At 43.6% G+C, this 20,750-nt stretch overlaps 1 protein-coding gene across 3 annotated transcripts in view; it reads right to left on the reverse strand.

The window, feature by feature from the left end:
* Nucleotides 1-533: 533 nt before the first annotated feature.
* EBF1 (EBF transcription factor 1) overlaps nt 534-20,750 on the reverse strand; it is a 449,014-nt gene continuing 428,797 nt past the window's right edge. For 2 of the 3 annotated variants that reach the window (XM_063928403.1, XM_063928402.1), the window contains exons 14-17: nt 18,657-18,836; nt 18,357-18,551; nt 17,068-17,136; nt 534-2,310 (exon numbers count right to left, since the gene is read on the reverse strand). In XM_063928403.1, the coding sequence (XP_063784473.1) occupies nt 17,069-17,136; nt 18,357-18,551; nt 18,657-18,836 (443 nt within the window). In that variant the 3' untranslated portion in view covers nt 534-2,310; nt 17,068. The remainder of the gene's footprint in view (nt 2,311-17,067; nt 17,137-18,356; nt 18,552-18,656; nt 18,837-20,750) is intronic. The other variant, XM_063928404.1, reaches the window with a different exon arrangement.

Here is a 20,750-nt window from a genome sequence, read left to right on the forward strand (position 1 = left end):
CGACACACATATGGTCCACATGTTTTATATTTGGAGGCGGGGGGGGGGGGGGGGGGGTTATATTTCTACAACTTTGGCTTGATTTACTATCCATGTGGACTACGTTTGGGAATAGTAACCTGTGTTGAGCACAGTGGTAGCAGAATGATCCCGAAGCGTGGCAAGTGAAGCGAGCCCGCGAGGGTACACATTTCCATTAAATGGGGTCACATATGGTTAAGTATACAAAATTACAAACAAAAATACTTGTGTGGACTTTTTTTGTATCGACCACATCCATGTCAATATTGCCTTATGCATGTCGACCATATGGGGTTGACCTCATGACTGTAGGCCACTTTACTGTAGATCTTTTAATCCACAGCTGTTACAATCGTACAATACATTCTTTCATCAGCATAAATACAAACCATAATGAAGGAGGTCTCAAAATATAAGAGGAACAAAAGAAAAAAGGGCCAATTCAATTCAGGTGTCAATAAGGAAATTAAAATGTGTTTTAACATAAAGGTGAAAAAATGGACAAATTAAAATAAAAGAAAAAACTTTTTATCATTCAGCTTAATAAACAATAGAAAAAAAATAACAGTCGGCACTTTTTCACATTGTAACATACACAATAAAATAAATTGGGTACAGGGCTGTACAAATTCCAGAGATAAATACATTATTTATATGGATATTTTACAAATTCCCCTTAAAAATAATATAATAAAAACAAGATATCATCTTTAAAAAAAAGAAAAAGAAAAAAAAATTATGTCCCTTTCTTTTGTGAGGTCTGAAGCATAGTCACAACTTTGTTTCACTTTAATGTTCATTTTGTGTTGGCAGAATCCAAACTCAGAAAGACGACTTTTTCTCATATTAATAGGACTTAAATTTGGCAACAAAAAAAAATTGGTAAAAAAGCTAAACAAAATGAATCACAAATTAGCATACATTATTCATAACTCAACACAGAGCACAACAGCGAAATAAACGAAGGGGACATGGAAAATAAACATCCACTGATTCTCCTTGCACTACGCAGTTTGTATCATTCAGCAGAGAGGTTGTCAATTGCTAATCTATGGCCCAACTCTTTGATTCTTCAATTTGTGCTTTCTTTACCAAAGCTGAGTAGCTGTGACTGTATTGGTCATTATACCGAAACAAGACGAAAAACAAAAACTATTGGCTAATGTACTTTAGTGAATTGCACTTGAATTGAAATGGAATAGGTAGGAGGTGGTGACAAATCGTGATAGAGAGATAGAACGTCTGAATAATCCCAATGATCATTAAGTACATGGCTATGTGGGCACCTGGCAAGTGTGGTTGGAGAGGTCTTCTCTGTCGTATCTCTCTGGCCTGATATAGCCTCTTAGCCTCTTCGTTCCAGAACAATGAGATCAGACAGGAACGTGAGGGTGGAAAGTTTGAGGAACAAATCTTCTTGCTAGCACACCACCAGGTACTATCACTACTTGTTATCTGAACTCCTCCTAGGAGACCGTATATATAAAAAGGGTCCCAGTAAATGACAAAGTGGACGGCTAACCAAAGTACAGGACTGGGGTAATGAATTGCAAAATGAAAAGGACTTGATGGAAAAATGGTCCACACTATGGTAAGTGAGTCAAAGAGTGAACCATGCTGCATTGCCCACCCTCTGCTCATTATCATTGTTTACAAGCTACAATCACTTCAGGCTGAAGATGCCCAGCTCTAGACCTAAAAACAGATCTCTCTCTCAATCACCAGCATTAACATTTCAAAATTACAAAACACATAGCAAAAAGTGGACTATTCTTCACAGCCCTAAAACGGTCTTCTTATAAAGATCCCTTGTCCCCTATGGTTCGATCCAGCCATATGATTGTAGAAGATTCCTTTCAGAAGGTCAGCCACAAGGATATCTGGAAGCTCTTGGTGCATACCTATCCATGGGCATTGGTAATGTATTTCAAGCACACAATAATGGTGATTAAAAGTTCAAGGGTCTTTCTCATTCTTCAGCCATTGTGTCATGACCCCCTCCCCCCCTTAGCAATGCAGAGATCCATGACAGCGACCTGGGCGACAGACATTTCTTATGATCTCCAAGTCTTTATTTTTGTGTATGTTCTGCTATTGTCTAAATCTGCAGTTTTATGGTTCCTCTATATATAGGCCTGAGTTAAAAGTTGCTCTCGGTCAGAGAGAGTGTGAGAGAGAAGTTCTTCCCAAACTTTAGAGTGTCATTTCTCTAGCGATGAACTCCCAGGTGAGATCCTCGTTGTTTTGTTTGTTTTTTTCACATGGGAGCTACAATCATGCCGGAGATAGCTGGAGAGAAACAGAGAGAGGAGTATTAATACTAATGGAACACAAAAAAAGGCAACACATAAAGCAACACAATGCTGCCACTACTGTATGTAGTGCCTCAGCTGAGCGGTGTAACCTACAGCTAGCACAAGACTTACAGTATTTATCACCTGATCCTAATGCTGGATAAATCTAGACAGAAATAATCAGCAATTTCACTACTTCATAGCTGCAGGAAGGGTTTTGTACAAGTTGTCTTACAGTGACATTGTACACATTTGTAAGGTTTGTGTTTATCTGGTATCTCTTTGTTTTTGAACAGAGAGTGACTTATTGGCCTGCTTAAAAGAGAACTTTATTATATAGGTAATGCATTTCCCTCTGCCAGTGGAACCGCAGGGTGCTTGAGTTGTTCCCCTGACAGCTCCAGAGGAAACTCGTGCTGTCAGTAGCATGATGCTCCAGCCCCCAGGACTCACAGCCTGGAGTGTGAATCTAAGCTAAGCGTTCCATTCACAATCTACATCAACAGCAGACTACATATAGGCTGGATTGTTTACAGATCACAAAACGCATTTGTATTAGAGTGATATTCAGTACAGGAAAGAGGTGGTGGGATGACAACAGATAAGACAATCATGGTTACTTATGGACACAAAAAAGCTAAATGTGGGAAGATTTATTGTAGAAACATACTGTAATAGCAACAGGCGATATTGGGCAATAGGACTGAAACAACCCAATAATGATCCTATTGAAATTGATTAGTCTGAAAATGGGTGTACGAACATTTTCTGACTGAGCTAGGGGGATGCAGTGAGGACATAAGTGACCCCCACAAGAGGACAGATCTCATTCAATTAAGTCATCAATATTTCTGGCCAATAAAATGCCACGTTTACATGTTCTAATAAATGCAGACAGAGATATGTTAATGGAAATCACAATATTGTCTTATGAATTCTGACTATATTGAACAGACTAATTTTCCCCACAGCGTCTAATACTAAGGGGGACATGTACTAAGCAGTGATAAAAGTGGAGAAGTGAGCCAGTGGGGAAGTTGCCCATGACAATCAGCTGCTCTGTATACTTTATAGAATGCAAATTATAAATGTTACATCAATGCTGATTGGTTGCCATGGGCAACTTCTCCACTTTAATCACTGCTTAGTACATGTCCCCCTAAGATACATGAGGGACTTTGATGAAGAGAAATATTTCTTAGGATATCCTTAAGACATCACAACTTAATCTACCAGACCAAGGGGTAAATTTTCTAATCAAGACGTTTAAAACGGCAATACTATTCAAACTAAAACACAATGTATTTTGCTTTAAATAGTATTGGCATTTTAAATGTCCTACTTAAACACAAAGAAAAGCAGCAGCTTTTGCAAGCTACCACTTATTTACTCCCAAATCGAATATTCACACAATGCACTATCCACGCCCACTCTCTAGAGCAGGGGTGGACAATAAGCAGTCCTCCAGCTACTGATGAACTAGACATCCCAGCATGCCCTGTCACAGGTATAGCATGCCCTTATAGCAAAACTATGGCAGGGCATGCTGGCATGTATAGTCCCACAGCAGCTGGAGGACCACTTCTTACCCACTCCTGCTCTAGAGTCTATTTGGAAAACTGAACAGACAGTTGTCACGGTGACATTACAATAATTAGGCCATATATTTATGTACATTACTTTGACTGAATAACTTCTAATAAGCTTCAGTTAAAGAACTTTTATCTATATAATATCTGTGACTTTAAACCATCTGATCAGAATTAGAGAAACTGACTGTATGGAAATAAAGGGATGTAGTTATGTGACCAGCGGTCAGGAGACCGCCAGTCACAACACCTCCCCCTATATCCCGCCCCTTGAGACCCACGACAATCGGCATGTCGACTAGCAGGGACTATTCCCACTCATCCACGACACCCATAGAGTGGGAATAGAACCTGTGGCGAGCGCAGGTTGCCACCGAGCCTGCAAAGGGCTTGTTGCGCTCTCCCCCTGCCCCCTCCCTGCCGGCATTCTGCTGCGGGATACCGGCAGAGGTATGCTGACTTGCGGTCTCCTGACTTGCTGTCTCCTGACTGCCGGTCACGCATACCGACAAGGGTTATCCATGTTTGGACAACTCCTCAATAAAACCAGCTCTTTCCTTTCAACACAGAGACCCTTTCTATCTGAAACAGTTTGTCTACGTGTCACTCTCCCTGGCCTAATTGCAGCAGTGACCCTACTTGCTGTATAGGAGGGGCACATGTTTTTTTTAAGAAGTATGTATAAGTTTATGGGTTTTTCTTTACCCAAAATAATTTAAAAAAGTTATCCCAAGTATCTTTAAATAAGAAAAATAGGTAAGCCATACAAAGGGGGTGGGTGAGGGGTTGATGGTGTTAGGTTTAGGCTACGGGGGGAGAGGGAGGGTTATCCTGTGCTGGGGGGGGGGTATTAGGGTTAGTCTGCAGGGAGGGATGGATAGGTTTAGGCACCCGCCAGGGAGGGTTAGGTATAGGGTGCGGGGGGAGGGTTATGTTTAGGATGCGGGGGGAGGGGGGCCCTTAGGCACCACCGGTGAGGGTTAGGGTTAGGCTGTGGAGAGGGAAGGGTTAAGTTAATGTATGCTAGAAGAATATTCATTTAACTTGATGGGTTTATATATGTGTGATATCTCTTGACCTTATCAGTAATAAAGTTTAGTTCAGCTTCTTTTTATGGCAGTGGTGTACTTTAGGGGCAAACTAGTGACCTTTTCTAGGCTGTAGTTATTCATTTAATCTCTGACGTCTGTATCCGATATGGCACCGTCTTGATATGTTATACAGACTAAAAGGAGTGAATTCACTTACAAACACCACTCTATTCCAGGCCATATAAATGGGCGAAGGTTATTGTGCATATTATTATTTTCACAGGAATGACACAATTTTTCAACAAGTTCACTATTTTTCTTTAACTAGGAGCCAGGAAATTGCAAATGTAACTAGGGGATTATGATGCACATGTGCTACTCAATGCTCAGGTATTATCACGATCATAGTAAAAACAGTACAGTCCTGTGTGATACAATAATCACATATTTAAGATTACAATGCAATATATCATGCATAGAGTTTCAATAGAGTTTATTTACAGTTGCAAGAAATGTCCGTGAACCCTTTGGAATTTCCTGGATTTGTGCATAAATTGGTCATAAAATGTGTCCTGATCTTCATCTAAGTCACAACAATAGACAAACACAGTCTGCTGAAACTAATACCACACAAACAATTATATGTTTTTATTGAACACACCATGTAAACATTCACAGTGCAGGGTGGACAAAGTATGTGAACCCCTAGGCTAATGACTTCTTCAAGAGCTAATTTGAGTCAGGAGTCAGCCAACCTGGAGTCCAATCAATGAGACGAGATTGGAGGTGTTGGTTAAAGCTGCCCTGCCCTATAAAAAACACACACCAGTTTTGAGTTTGCAATTCTCAAGAAGCATTGCCTGATGTGAACCATGCCTCGCAGAAAAGAGCTCTCAGGAGACCTACGATCAATAATTGTTGACTTGCATAAAGCTGGAAAGGGTTACAAAAGTATCTCTAAAAGCCTTAATGTTCATCAGTCCACGGTAAGACAAATTGTCTATAAATGGAGAAAGTTCAGCACTGTTGCTACTCTCCCTAGGAGTGGGCGTCCTGTAAAGATGACTGCAAGAGCACAGCACAGAGTGCTCAATGAGGTGAAGAAGAATCCTAGAGTGTCAGCTAAAGACTTACAGAAATCTCTGGCACATGCTAACATCTCTGTTGATTAATCTACCATACGTAAAACACTGAACAAGAATGGAGTTCATGGGAGGATACCACGGAGGAAGCCACTGCTGTCCAAAAAAAACATTGCTGCACGTTTGAAGTTTGCAAAAGAGCACCTGAATGTTCCACAGCACTACTGGCAAAATATTCTGTGGACAGATGGAACCAAAGCAGAGTTGTTTGGAAGGAACACAGGACATTATGTGTGGAGAAAAAAAGGCACAGCACACCAACATCAAAACCTAATCCCAACTGTGAAGTGTGGTGGAGGGGGCATCATGGTTTGGGGCTACTTTTCTGCCTCTGGGCCAGGACAGATTGCTGTCATCGACAGAAAAAGGAATTCCCATGTTTATCAAGACATTTTGCAGGAGAACTTAAGGCCATCTGTCCACCAATTGAAGCTCAACAGAAGATGGGTGATGCAACAGGACAACAACTCAAAGCACAGAAGTAGATCAACAACAGAATGGCTTCAACAGAAGAAAATACGCCTTCTGGAGTGGCCCAGTCAGAGTCCTGACCTCAACCCAATTGAGATGTTGTGACATGACCTCAAGAGAGCGATTTACACCAGACAACCCAAGAATATGGCTGAACTGAAACAGTTTTGTAAAGATGAATGGTCCAAAGTTCCCCCTGACTGTTGTGCAGGTCTGATATGCAACTATAGGAAATGTTTGGTTGAGGTTATTGCTGCCAAAGCAGGGTCAACCAGTTATTAAATTCAAGGGTTCACATACTTTGTCCACCCCGCACTGTGAATGTTTACATGGTGTGTTCAATAAAAACATGAGAACATATAATTTTTTGTGTGGTATTAGTTTCAGCAGACTGTGTTTGTCTATTGTTGTGACCTAGATGAAGATCAGAACACATTTTATGACCAATTAATGCACAAATCCAGGAAATTCCAAAGGGTTCACATGTGTTTCTCTAAAGCACGCCTGGCCAACCTGTGGCTCTCCAGCTGTTGTGATACTACGGGTCACAGCATGCTCTGCCACAGTTTTGTTATTAGGGAATACTAAAACTGTGGCACAGCATGCTGGGATATGTAGTTCCACCACAGCTGGAGAGCCACAGGCTGGCCAGGCCTGCTAAAGCATTTAGGTTTTGCAGATTATATATATATATATATATATATATATTTTTATAAAACAAAAAAATGCCTCTAATTATAAGGTAATAGTTGCCCGACATAAAAGAGCTACTTGTTAGATTCCCAAATACACAGGCACGAGTTGTAGCAGCATTTGTGAGTAGAGATGAGCGCCTGAAATTTTTCGGGTTTTGTGTTTTGGTTTTGGGTTCGGTTCCGCGGCCGTGTTTTGGGTTCGAACGCGTTTTGGCAAAACCTCACCGAATTATTTTTGTCGGATTCGGGTGTGTTTTGGATTCGGGTGTTTTTTTCCAAAAACACTAAAAAACAGCTTAAATCATAGAATTTGGGGGTCATTTTGATCCCAAAGTATTATTAACCTCAAAAACCATAATTTACACTCATTTTCAGTCTATTCTGAATACCTCACACCTCACAATATTATTTTTAGTCCTAAAATTTGCACCGAGGTCGCTGTGTGAGTAAGATAAGCGACCCTAGTGGCCGACACAAACACCGGGCCCATCTAGGAGTGGCACTGCAGTGTCACGCAGGATGTCCCTTCCAAAAAACCCTCCCCAAACAGCACATGATGCAAAGAAAAAAAGAGGCGCAATGAGGTAGCTGTGTGAGTAAGATTAGCGACCCTAGTGGCCGACACAAACACCGGGCCCATCTAGGAGTGGCACTGCAGTGTCACGCAGGATGGCCCTTCCAAAAAACCCTCCCCAAACAGCACATGACGCAAAGAAAAAAAGAGGCGCAATGAGGTAGCTGTGTGAGTAAGATTAGCGACCCTAGTGGCCGACACAAACACCGTGCCCATCTAGGAGTGGCACTGCAGTGTCACGCAGGATGGCCCTTCCAAAAAACCCTCCCCAAACAGCACATGACGCAAAGAAAAAAAGAGGCGCAATGAGGTAGCTGACTGTGTGAGTAAGATTAGCGACCCTAGTGGCCGACACAAACACCGGGCCCATCTAGGTGTGGCACTGCAGTGTCACGCAGGATGTCCCTTCCAAAAAACCCTCCCCAAACAGCACATGACGCAAAGAAAAAAAGAGGCGCAATGAGGTAGCTGTGTGAGTAAGATTAGCGACCCTAGTGGCCGACACAAACACCGGGCACATCTAGGAGTGGCACTACAGTGTCACGCAGGATGTCCCTTCCAAAAAACCCTCCCCAAACAGCACATGACGCAAAGAAAAAAAGAGGCGCAATGAGGTAGCTGTGTGAGTAAGATTAGCGACCCTAGTGGCCGACACAAACACCGGGCCCATCTAGGAGTGGCACTGCAGTGTCACGCAGGATGTCCCTTCCAAAAAACCCTCCCCAATCAGCACATGATGCAAAGAAAAAGAAAAGAAAAAAGAGGTGCAAGATGGAATTATCCTTGGGCCCTCCCACCCACCCTTATGTTGTATAAACAAAACAGGACATGCACACTTTAACCAACCCATCATTTCAGTGACAGGGTCTGCCACACGACTGTGACTGATATGACGGGTTGGTTTGGACCCCCCCCAAAAAAGAAGCAATTAATCTCTCCTTGCACAAACTGGCTCTACAGAGGCAAGATGTCCACCTCATCTTCACCCTCCGATATATCACCGTGTACATCCCCCTCCTCACAGATTATCAATTCGTCCCCACTGGAATCCACCATCTCAGCTCCCTGTGTACTTTGTGGAGGCAATTGCTGCTGGTCAATGTCTCCGCGGAGGAATTGATTATAATTCATTTTAATGAACATCATCTTCTCCACATTTTCTGGATGTAACCTCGTACGCCGATTGCTGACAAGGTGAGCGGCGGCACTAAACACTCTTTCGGAGTACACACTTGTGGGAGGGCAACTTAGGTAGAATAAAGCCAGTTTGTGCAAGGGCCTCCAAATTGCCTCTTTTTCCTGCCAGTATAAGTACGGACTGTGTGACGTGCCTACTTGGATGCGGTCACTCATATAATCCTCCACCATTCTATCAATGTTGAGAGAATCATATGCAGTGACAGTAGACGACATGTCCGTAATCGTTGTCAGGTCCTTCAGTCCGGACCAGATGTCAGCATCAGCAGTCGCTCCAGACTGCCCTGCATCACCGCCAGCGGGTGGGCTCGGAATTCTGAGCCTTTTCCTCGCACCCCCAGTTGCGGGAGAATGTGAAGGAGGAGATGTTGACAGGTCGCGTTCCGCTTGACTTGACAATTTTGTCACCAGCAGGTCTTTCAACCCCAGCAGACCTGTGTCTGCCGGAAAGAGAGATCCAAGGTAGGCTTTAAATCTAGGATCGAGCACGGTGGCCAAAATGTAGTGCTCTGATTTCAACAGATTGACCACCCGTGAATCCTTGTTAAGCGAATTAAGGGCTGCATCCACAAGTCCCACATGCCTAGCGGAATCGCTCCCTTTTAGCTCCTTCTTCAATGCCTCCAGCTTCTTCTGCAAAAGCCTGATGAGGGGAATGACCTGACTCAGGCTGGCAGTGTCTGAACTGACTTCACGTGTGGCAAGTTCAAAGGGCATCAGAACCTTGCACAACGTTGAAATCATTCTCCACTGCACTTGAGACAGGTGCATTCCATCTCCTATATCGTGCTCAATTGTATAGGCTTGAATGGCCTTTTGCTGCTCCTCCAACCTCTGAAGCATATAGAGGGTTGAATTCCACCTCGTTACCACTTCTTGCTTCAGATGATGGCAGGGCAGGTTCAGTAGTTTTTGGTGGTGCTCCAGTCTTCTGTACGTGGTGCCTGTACGCCGAAAGTGTCCCGCAATTTTTCTGGCCACCGACAGCATCTCTTGCACGCCCCTGTCGTTTTTTAAAAAATTCTGCACCACCAAATTCAAGGTATGTGCAAAACATGGGACGTGCTGGAATTTGCCCATATTTAATGCACACACAATATTGCTGGCGTTGTCCGATGCCACAAATCCACAGGAGAGTCCAATTGGGGTAAGCCATTCCGCGATGATCTTCCTCAGTTGCCGTAAGAGGTTTTCAGCTGTGTGCGTATTCTGGAAAGCGGTGATACAAAGCGTAGCCTGCCTAGGAAAGAGTTGGCGTTTGCGAGATGCTGCTACTGGTGCCGCCGCTGCTGTTCTTGCGGCGGGAGTCCATACATCTACCCAGTGGGCTGTCACAGTCATATAGTCCTGACCCTGCCCTGCTCCACTTGTCCACATGTCCGTGGTTAAGTGGACATTGGGTACAACTGCATTTTTTAGGAGACTGGTGAGTCTTTTTCTGACGTCCGTGTACATTCTCGGTATCGCCTGCCTAGAGAAGTGGAACCTAGATGGTATTTGGTAACGGGGGCACACTGCCTCAATAAATTGTCTAGTTCCCTGTGAACTAACGGCGGATACCGGACGCACGTCTAACACCAACATAGTTGTCAAGGACTCAGTTATCCGCTTTGCAGTAGGATGACTGCTGTGATATTTCATCTTCCTCGCAAAGGACTGTTGAACAGTCAATTGCTTACTGGAAGTAGTACAAGTGGGCTTACGACTTCCCCTCTGGGATGACCATCGACTCCCAGCGGCAACAACAGCAGCGCCAGCAGCAGTAGGCGTTACACGCAAGGATGCATCGGAGGAATCCCAGGCAGGAGAGGACTCGTCAGACTTGCCAGTGACATGGCCTGCAGGACTATTGGCATTCCTGGGGAAGGAGGAAATTGACACTGAGGGAGTTGGTGGGGTGGTTTGCGTGAGCTTGGTTACAAGAGGAAGGGATTTACTGGTCAGTGGACTGCTTCCGCTGTCACCCAAAGTTTTTGAACTTGTCACTGACTTATTATGAATGCGCTGCAGGTGACGTATAAGGGAGGATGTTCCGAGGTGGTTAACGTCCTTACCCCTACTTATTACAGCTTGACAAAGGGAACACACGGCTTGACACCTGTTGTCCGCATTTCTGGTGAAATACCTCCACACCGAAGAGCTGATTTTTTTGGTATTTTCACCTGGCATGTCAACGGCCATATTCCTCCCACGGACAACAGGTGTCTCCCCGGGTGCCTGACTTAAACAAACCACCTCACCATCAGAATCCTCCTGGTCAATTTCCTCCCCAGCGCCAGCAACACCCATATCCTCCTCATCCTGGTGTACTTCAACACTGACATCTTCAATCTGACTATCAGGAACTGGACTGCGGGTGCTCCTTCCAGCACTTGCAGGGGGCGTGCAAATGGTGGAAGGCGCATGCTCTTCACGTCCAGTGTTGGGAAGGACAGGCATCGCAACCGACACAATTGGACTCTCCTTGTGGATTTGGGATTTCAAAGAACGCACAGTTCTTTGCGGTGCTTTTGCCAGCTTGAGTCTTTTCAGTTTTCTAGCGAGAGGCTGAGTGCTTCCATCCTCATGTGAAGCTGAACCACTAGCCATGAACATAGGCCAGGGCCTCAGCCGTTCCTTGCCACTCCGTGTGGTAAATGGCATATTGGCAAGTTTACGCTTCTCCTCCGACAATTTTATTTTAGGTTTTGGAGTCCTTTTTTTACTGATATTTGGTGTTTTGGTTTTGACATGCTCTGTACTATGCCATTGGGCATCGGCCTTGGCAGACGACGTTGCTGGCATTTCATCGTCTCGGCCATGACTAGTGGCAGCAGCTTCAGCACGAGGTGGAAGTGGATCTTGATCTTCCCTAATTTTGGAACCTCAACATTTTTGTTCTCCATATTTTAATAGGCACAACTAAAAGGCACCTCAGGTAAACAATGGAGATGGATGGATTGGATACTAGTATACAATTATGGACGGGCTGCCGAGTGCCGACACAGAGGTAGCCACAGCCGTGAACTACCGCACTGTACTGTGTCTGCTGCTAATATATAGACTGGTTGATAAAGAGATAGTATACTCGTAACTAGTATGTATGTATAAAGAAAGAAAAAAAAACCACGGTTAGGTGGTATATACAATTATGGACGGGCTGCCGAGTGCCGACACAGAGGTAGCCACAGCCGTGAACTACCGCACTGTACTGTGTCTGCTGCTAATATATAGACTGGTTGATAAAGAGATAGTATACTCGTAACTAGTATGTATGTATAAAGAAAGAAAAAAAACCCACGGTTAGGTCACTGGTATATACAATTATGGACGGGCTGCCGAGTGCCGACACAGAGGTAGCCACAGCCGTGAACTACCGCACTGTACTGTGTCTGCTGCTAATATATAGACTGGTTGATAAAGAGATAGTATACTCGTAACTAGTATGCATGTATAAAGAAAGAAAAAAAAACCACGGTTAGGTGGTATATACAATTATGGACGGGCTGCCGAGTGCCGACACAGAGGTAGCCACAGCCGTGAACTACCGCACTGTACTGTGTCTGCTGCTAATATATAGACTGGTTGATAAAGAGATAGTATACTCGTAACTAGTATGTATGTATAAAGAAAGAAAAAAAAACCACGGTTAGGTCACTGGTATATACAATTATGGACGGGCTGCCGAGTGCCGACACAGAGGTAGCCACAGCCGTGAACTACCGCACTGTACTGTGTCTGCTGCTAATATATAGACTGGTTGATAAAGAGATAGTATACTCGTAACTAGTATGTATGTATAAAGAAAGAAAAAAAAAACACGGTTAGGTCACTGGTATATACAATTATGGACGGGCTGCCGAGTGCCGACACAGAGGTAGCCACAGCCGTGAACTACCGCACTGTACTGTGTCTGCTGCTAATATAGACTGGTTGATAAAGAGATAGTATACTACTAATATTATATACTGGTGGTCAGGTCACTGGTCACTAGTCACACTGGCAGTGGCACTCCTGCAGCAAAAGTGTGCACTGTTTAATTTTAATATAATATTATGTACTCCTGGCTCCTGCTATAACCTATAACTGGCACTGCAGTAGTGCTCCCCAGTCTCCCCCACAATTATAAGCTGTGTGAGCTGAGCAGTCAGACAGATATATAATATATATAGATGATGCAGCACACTGGCCTGAGCCTGAGCAGTGCACACAGATATGGTATGTATGTGACTGAGTCACTGTGTGCTGTGTATCGCTTTTTTCAGGCAGAGAACGGATTATAAATAAAAGTGGTGGTCACTGGTCACTATCAGCAAAACTCTGCACTGTACACTACTGAGTACTCCTAATGCTCCCCAAAATTAGTAAATCAAGTGTCTAAACGGAGAGGACGCCAGCCACGTCCTCTCCCTATCAATCTCAATGCACGTGTGAAAATGGCGGCGACGCGCGGCTCCTTATATAGAATCCGAGTCTCGCGATAGAATCCGAGCCTCGCGAGAATCCGACAGCGTCATGATGACGTTCGGGCGCGCTCGGGTTAACCGAGCAAGGCGGGAAGATCCGAGTCGCTCGGACTCGTGAAAAAAAACATGAAGTTCTGGCGGGTTCGGATTCAGAGAAACCGAACCCGCTCATCTCTATTTGTGAGTGGAGATATTTGATCTTAAAGATTGTGGGTGGAGATTTTTCTCCTGTGCACAGATGACTTCCTCTCTGTAGAGTTGTGTATATACATAAAATAAGCCCAAAGAAAAGAGTTTTTGTACTATATGCTGGGCTGGACACATCTCATGATGCTGTCTGTGCATGCTATATCTTAACCCGCTCTCTCTCTCTTCTCTTTCAAGACTTTTGTAGACCTATGAACATCCCCAGTTCTGTCATGCTGCCTCCCCATGATGTCCAACTGGTCACTCCCATTAGGTAACAACCCCAAAACTGTTACAGTGTGAGACAATTATCACACTGGAATTAGATAACAACAGAGCCTTGGAAGAGATTAATGGATTATGGAGAAGAGAAAACAAACAATGGAACTGTAACTAATAATGACCTCTGCTAGTAAATATATCAGCATTATCACAAAAAACTAGGCACAGCACTATCACAAGATAGTTTTTTTATCCATTAATACCCTAATATTTACCTAAACAAAATGAATTAAGTATACTTTGCAGTAGCACATAGATGTGATTGTAGTCGACAAAACTACTCGACAAAATAAGGACTTGTGGAGTGCAGCTGCACAAAATAAGGACTTGTGGAGTTCAGCTGCACTCAGATTTTTCTCAGTAGTGACTAATTGTTCATATTCCGTTGTGCTAGGTATGAGCGACTGCACCAGTGTGGACAAGTACTAGCAATGGTCCTCTATCTGCAGTGCCTTGCACATAGGGTGGCTAATCCCGGGATCGTCGGGATCCCGGGATTTGAGGCCAAAAATGCCAGGATTTGAATCCCGGGATTGGAGTCTCCAATCCCGGGATTCACGGGATTAAACTGCGCATGCGCATTGTGTTTTTCTTGTCCGGGCAGCGCTGCTGAGCACTAGCGCTCGGCTCAGCCTCAGACGCTGCCCGGCCCTGGCTGTGCGTGGCGTGCGCATCTCACACCTTACCTCCGGTGGCCCGCAGCATCTACTCTTCAGCTGCCTTCCGGCCCACCTGATAGATGGAGGAGGCCGTCCCCGGCTGCCCGGCTGCGTGCGGCGTGACGTCAATGAGGTCACGCTGCGCATCCGCACACCTTCCCTCCGGCGGCCCGCCGCATCTGGGCTGCATGGTGGCTGCCCTCCAGCCCGCCTTCTATGATCTTAAATGGAGGAGGACGCCGCCAGACTGTGCTCATGCCTGTAGTGAGTATGTTATTATTATTTTTTTATCTAAACTTGAAATGGGCGGGGCTGTCGTGGAAGAAAATGTAATCACAGTTCAATCCCGGGATCCCAGGAATCCCGGGATTGAGCATTTTTCAATCCCGATTCCCAGGATTGAAAAAATGCCCCGGGATTGGCCTCCCTACTTGCACATCTATGAGGCTGGGCAGCAGGTAGAGATGCATGCTAATTCTGGCATGCAATACTACTGTCCTTCTGTGCATTTTGCATAATGGAGCAGATGTATTAACCTGGAGAAGGGATAAAGAAGTGCTAAAGCAGTGATAAGTGCATGGTGATACTGTACCAACCAATCATTATGGACTTGAAAAATGACAGTTAGGAGCTGACTGGCTGATGCGTTATCACCTTGCAGTTATCACTGCTTTATCACTTCTTTATCCCTTCTTTATCCCTTCTTCAGGCTTAATACACCTGCCCCAGTATCTCATATTCCAAGACCAGGAATAGAGCCAGGAGCAAGTTTATTTTTAACCATTACCAACTAAAAACACACTATTCTGGGTAAGAGTTTCTGACAAGAACTCTGTCCAAGAATACTTCTCCCCTATGCGCACAAATAGAAATGCCCCGCTAAGGTCTGTATATACTAAGCTTTCAAGAGGGTTTTGGTTTAGTCCTCATATAAATACTGGTATTTACTTTTCTGAGAGAATGGCAATGCGAAAATTGTAGGGTGGTAGGAGTAAATTGCTATATAAGGAGACATCTGCTTTGGTTGACATTCCCAATACACCAGTCATGTGCCCTCTTCCCTGGCTCACAACCAATTAGATGCTTTCATATCTGGCACTGAATACACCCCACTTTCAAATATCGCCTGCATAAATCACTAAAAGAACAGATTACACAGGCAGAATACAACCACTTAACTGACTATAGACATGGAGTACAGTAGAATTGGCCAACTGGTTATACAGTATGTGACAAAAGTAGCAAAATATAGCATGACACAAGGATGGTTGTTGTCACAGTCTTTGTATGGACAAATCTCAGAGAAAGGTCTAAATTGTTTTGAAATGGTCTTCATGCCACTTCACATTTTCCATGTTCATTAAAATGGACATAAAGAAGTCCATTTTGACCTTTTCCTGTCAGGAGGTATGTGATTATAGCTAGCTGGATGATATATTGTCTATGAAGACTGAATTAGTTAAACTATTAGGTTAATGGATATGTATACTGTAGTTAAAGATCTATGAGGAGGTCATACAAAATCCCCAGAGTTAATCAGTATAGTTTTGTTGTGTGTAAATGGTCCTATAGGGTCTCGGTAGACCAACGAAGGAGATGTACACACTGGTGGATGATGGAGGATTTGACTAGAAGATGAAAACAGGTGGCATTCTTACCCATCACATTTGTAGATGTGCCCCATAGACGAAGGGAACACTGATATGAGTGGATGATGGACATGGTAGCAATCTGTTTAGGTTCTGAGTTTGATTTGGTGTAGTATATACACAACCACTATATACACAACCAACAGGTTGCCACCAAGCTTTATGGGCAGCAATGTCCAAAATAAAGTTAGAAAAAAATGAGAAGCTGATAAATTCACCTCAAATTAACAACTAAATCCAAAAACTGGCATTTTCTGATATGAACCTTTAAATTAAAAGGTTGTTCAGTGTCACCCTGAGAATCTGCTGATGATGTCATCTCCAAGCGCCGGGAGAAGAGTAACTGTACCAGCGTGCAGTGTGAATGGCATAGACCCAGGAATAACCCAGAGCCGCAGTGGGAATGGGATCTGGTCCCAGGTCTCACCCTCATTGGAATCATATTCCAAATCTCGGGTCAGACCCAGGACATTGATGGAAAAGGGGTATAAGTGTAAACACTCCAGGTATTTTATGTTTATTATCCTGCTCAATAACATACAGCTTTATTAAAACATTAATATCCAGCAGTGGCTGCATTTATACTTTACAGAAGATCACTGCATTAGGCTAAATGTTTTCTCAATGCTTATTTGTAATATACAGTAGATAAGGGCGTTTATGTTAGTCCCACAGCATCTGTGCATGCAGTTTATAATAAGCAATATAGAACTTAATGGGCCAGGTCCAAATTAGGTATATGTAACAATACATGTCTTATCTCTAATCAACAGACACGGACAGAACACAGAAACACGACAGGAGCAGAAAACGGGAAGAATTGGTCACATACTTCAGGAGAAGGCCAAGCCCTGCAGAGAGCCTGAACTGAGGAACTTGCCAGTGTCCACAAAAGACTGGTCTGATAAGGGAAGACAAAAGGGCAAATTAGTCACCTGGGAAAATGGCATTCTGACGTACCCCCTGAAACGCGTTTATGCACACTGCATTTCTCCCTCTGCTCCTAGGCTGTTGCTGATTGGCTGTTTGGTGTCATAACTAGCCTTGTTTCAGTGCAGTAACAACATATGACCTGTCACTTCTATTGTCACAAGGTTCAATTTGCATATACTGCAGGTTGTTTACTAACACAGTAACCCACAGCAACCAGTTATCAATCAGCTTTGATCAATCTAGCAAGATAGACAATGAAAGCCAATGCCTTATTGGCTGCAGTCACTCAGAAGTCACACGGTGTTAGTAAACAGCTCCAGTGAAAATTAATATTTACCCATTTACATCTGTTTGATGCTACGATTCCACAGTATAATGTGATATCACTGTAGACAATACAAGTTTGTCACTTTGCCTACAGCACCAGTTCTGGGGTTCATAAATATAAGAGTTTGAACATGAGTAGCTGAGTGTTTTCTAATCAACTTCAGTCAAAGGCAGTGATTGGTAGTATTACTAAAATAGTCTATGTTAAAATAGGTTATATTTATGTTGGTTTCATGTAAAAAAATTTTTATTAATAACCACAAAACCAGAGCAAAGCAGGGACATTAGGTATATCAACATATTATTTCCATAGATTTGAGACGTGATTCCCCAATTTTGCATTGTTACAAAAAATTTTTTAATATGGATGTATTTTAAAGCTTACCCTCACTGGAGTTTGGCAATTTACCATTTTATGGACATGAAAATGCAGCCTAACAATTGTACTTATTATCTTTGTTACTCATGTTCAGGGCCACCAGGGAACAGGCCACGCCTCTGCTGAAACTGCACCCTCCACAAGGGAGCATGGCCACACTTTTGTGGGGGTGTGGTTATACCTCACTGACTAGCACGGTCCATTTAGGATACTTTATACCCCCCACTGACCCTCTTTTTGTCACTCCTGCTAATGCTTCAATTATGTCACTTGTTTCAAATGATTTGATAGGCTGCATTTCCATAATAATGGTTCAGCCAACAATATGGCTGCCTCCACTGTGTGTTTTCAATGGATACAGTGTAAGGGGTAACAAATACTATGGTCTGAATTTTCAGGACTTCCCATATGAAGCCTCCAGTTTTGCTCTGTGGTGGAAATACATGACTGGTGAAAGTATCTCTGTAGGGGTCTACTCTCACCTTGTAGGCTGGTGCCATTGGAACTGGTGCAGTTGGGAGGTGGAGACGCCTGTGGTCTGACCACTGGGGCAAAGGCGCTCTTTTGTTTGACGGCTGACACCATGTTGGCTGGAGAGAAGGAGAAGATACCAGAGGAACTGCTACAGCTGGATGGGAGGCTGGTGGATGAAGCCATTGTGGGACTAGATGGAACAACTACAAGACAAGACGATGAGAAGAGTCAGTATGCAGCTTCGGTGGTCCTTTACTAGTGTTCAACGTTTGGCACCTTTTCTTCCAACGTAAGATACAAGCACTTACTGGCGTAGGGTGAGTTGGCGGCTGAGCCGTTGAGGAAGCTGGGTGATCCGGCAAGATTGGACATGCCTGTATTTCCATAGCCATTCATGCTGGTGGTGACGGAACTGTAGTTGGTCTGCTGGGGGGTGGTGCTGGGCGCATAGCTGTGGGGGGAAACGCTGCTTGTATTGCGAGAGAAACCTGAGGAATGAGAGTGTAAAATTAGAGGTTTTTACAGAAGATATCAGTAAGTGTATTTATTCTATAAGCACTGGCAATAACTTCCAAGCATATTTAAATGAATTATTATTAACACAAGAGGAAGTCAGTGTTGCTTTCATGGTAGATGTAAAATTTAAATATCTATGGGTATCAATGACACCAGGACCCCAGATCATGCAGATATGCTCTAACCAATCATTGTCTAACATCAGACTATTTATCAAAGATAGACTGAAAGATAGACCAACAGATTGCATGATTGTAATCAGTACTTGACAGGTCTTTATAAAGTCACAATCATGGTATATTATAGTGTAAAAAGCTTTCAGTGATATATCTTTAACAAATACACAGGCACTGACTACTAATGCGGCCAGCCCAATTGGTCTTTTAAGGCCCCACATCCACTAGTGTGAAATGGGCTCTTTTTATGCGATTGAGACAAATTGCTGAGATGGATTGCATGAAAAGTGTCACATCGCATGTCCTTTTCGTGCGATTGCGATGCGAGGCGCGCTCCCGTGTGCCTCGCATCGCAATCGCAGATCACACAGGGGGGGTCATTCCGAGTTGTTCGCTCGCAAGCTGCTTTTAGCAGCTTTGCACACGCTAAGCCGCCGCCTACTGGGAGTGAATCTTAGCTTATCAAAATTGCGAACGAAAGATTAGCAGAATTGCGAATAGACACTTCTTAGCAGTTTCTGAGTAGCTCGAGACTTACTCGGCATCTGCGATCAGTTCAGTGCTTGTCGTTCCTGGTTTGACGTCACAAACACACCCAGCGTTCGCCCAGACACTCCTCCGTTTCTCCAGCCACTCCCGCGTTTTTCCCAGAAACGGTAGCGTTTTTTCACACACTCCCATAAAACGGCCTGTTTCCGCCCAGAAACACCCACTTCCTGTCAATCACACTCCGATCACCAGAACGAAGAAAAAACCTCGTAATGCCGTGAGTAAAATTCCTAACTGCATAGCAAATTTACTTGGCGCAGTCGCACTGCGGACATTGCGCATGCGCATTAGCGACTAATCGCTCCGTTGCAAGAAAAAAATAACGAGCGAACAACTCGGAATGACCCCCAGGGTGAGCATAATATTTATCTCAATCGCACAGAAATAGGTTTAATAACGTTAGATCGCATGAGATAAATCACATGTAAAAAATACACTCAAGTAGCAAATCGCAATCGCAGTGCTCCTGGGAAGCTTCTGGCCAGATTGCAGGAAAAAAGGCTCCAACTCATTGCTGAGATAAATCTCGCTAGTGGATGGGGGCCTATACACATCTTTTCCCTACAATACTCCTTGTCCACAGGCTACAATGGCTCATGCTGAACAAGACATCTGAAAAGGAACAAGAATTCTGCACACAGTAACAGCTGACAATGGAAACTATAGCTTCAGTTTCCTCACTGCTCTTTCCATGTTGCTAAAAATGTCTACAGTAAAAAGGACTGAGGGTCACATAGGTCCGACCAGTGATAAATGCCAAAGGTGAGCTTTCCACCCTCGAGTCAATACGGCTAGCTAAAGGAACATATTTATATCTGCGCTCATTAAAAAAAATAAAAAAAAATAACCATCTTTTTTTTTTTTTTTACTTCAAGTGGATTTATTTATTTATTTAGTATAAATACAGTACTAGTAACTATTTAGTATAAAAGAGCAAAAATACTTTTACAGCTGAGGGCATCCTTTGTGCTTTGTTTTTGTCATTTACTTTTGTATTTCACTTATTTTCTTAGAAAAGCTCTGTAAATTTGTAGCAGTAATGTCTAATGTATTGCACTGGTTACTTCAGATTTACAGGGTGTCCACTGGTCCACATTTCAACAACTGGTCACCCTTCATCAGGCTAATGCAAGGGTGGAACTTTAAGACAATAACTGTTGT

The sequence above is a fragment of the Pseudophryne corroboree genome, chromosome 6 (assembly GCF_028390025.1).
Source record: "Pseudophryne corroboree isolate aPseCor3 chromosome 6, aPseCor3.hap2, whole genome shotgun sequence".
NCBI classification, from domain to species: Eukaryota; Metazoa; Chordata; class Amphibia; order Anura; family Myobatrachidae; genus Pseudophryne; species Pseudophryne corroboree.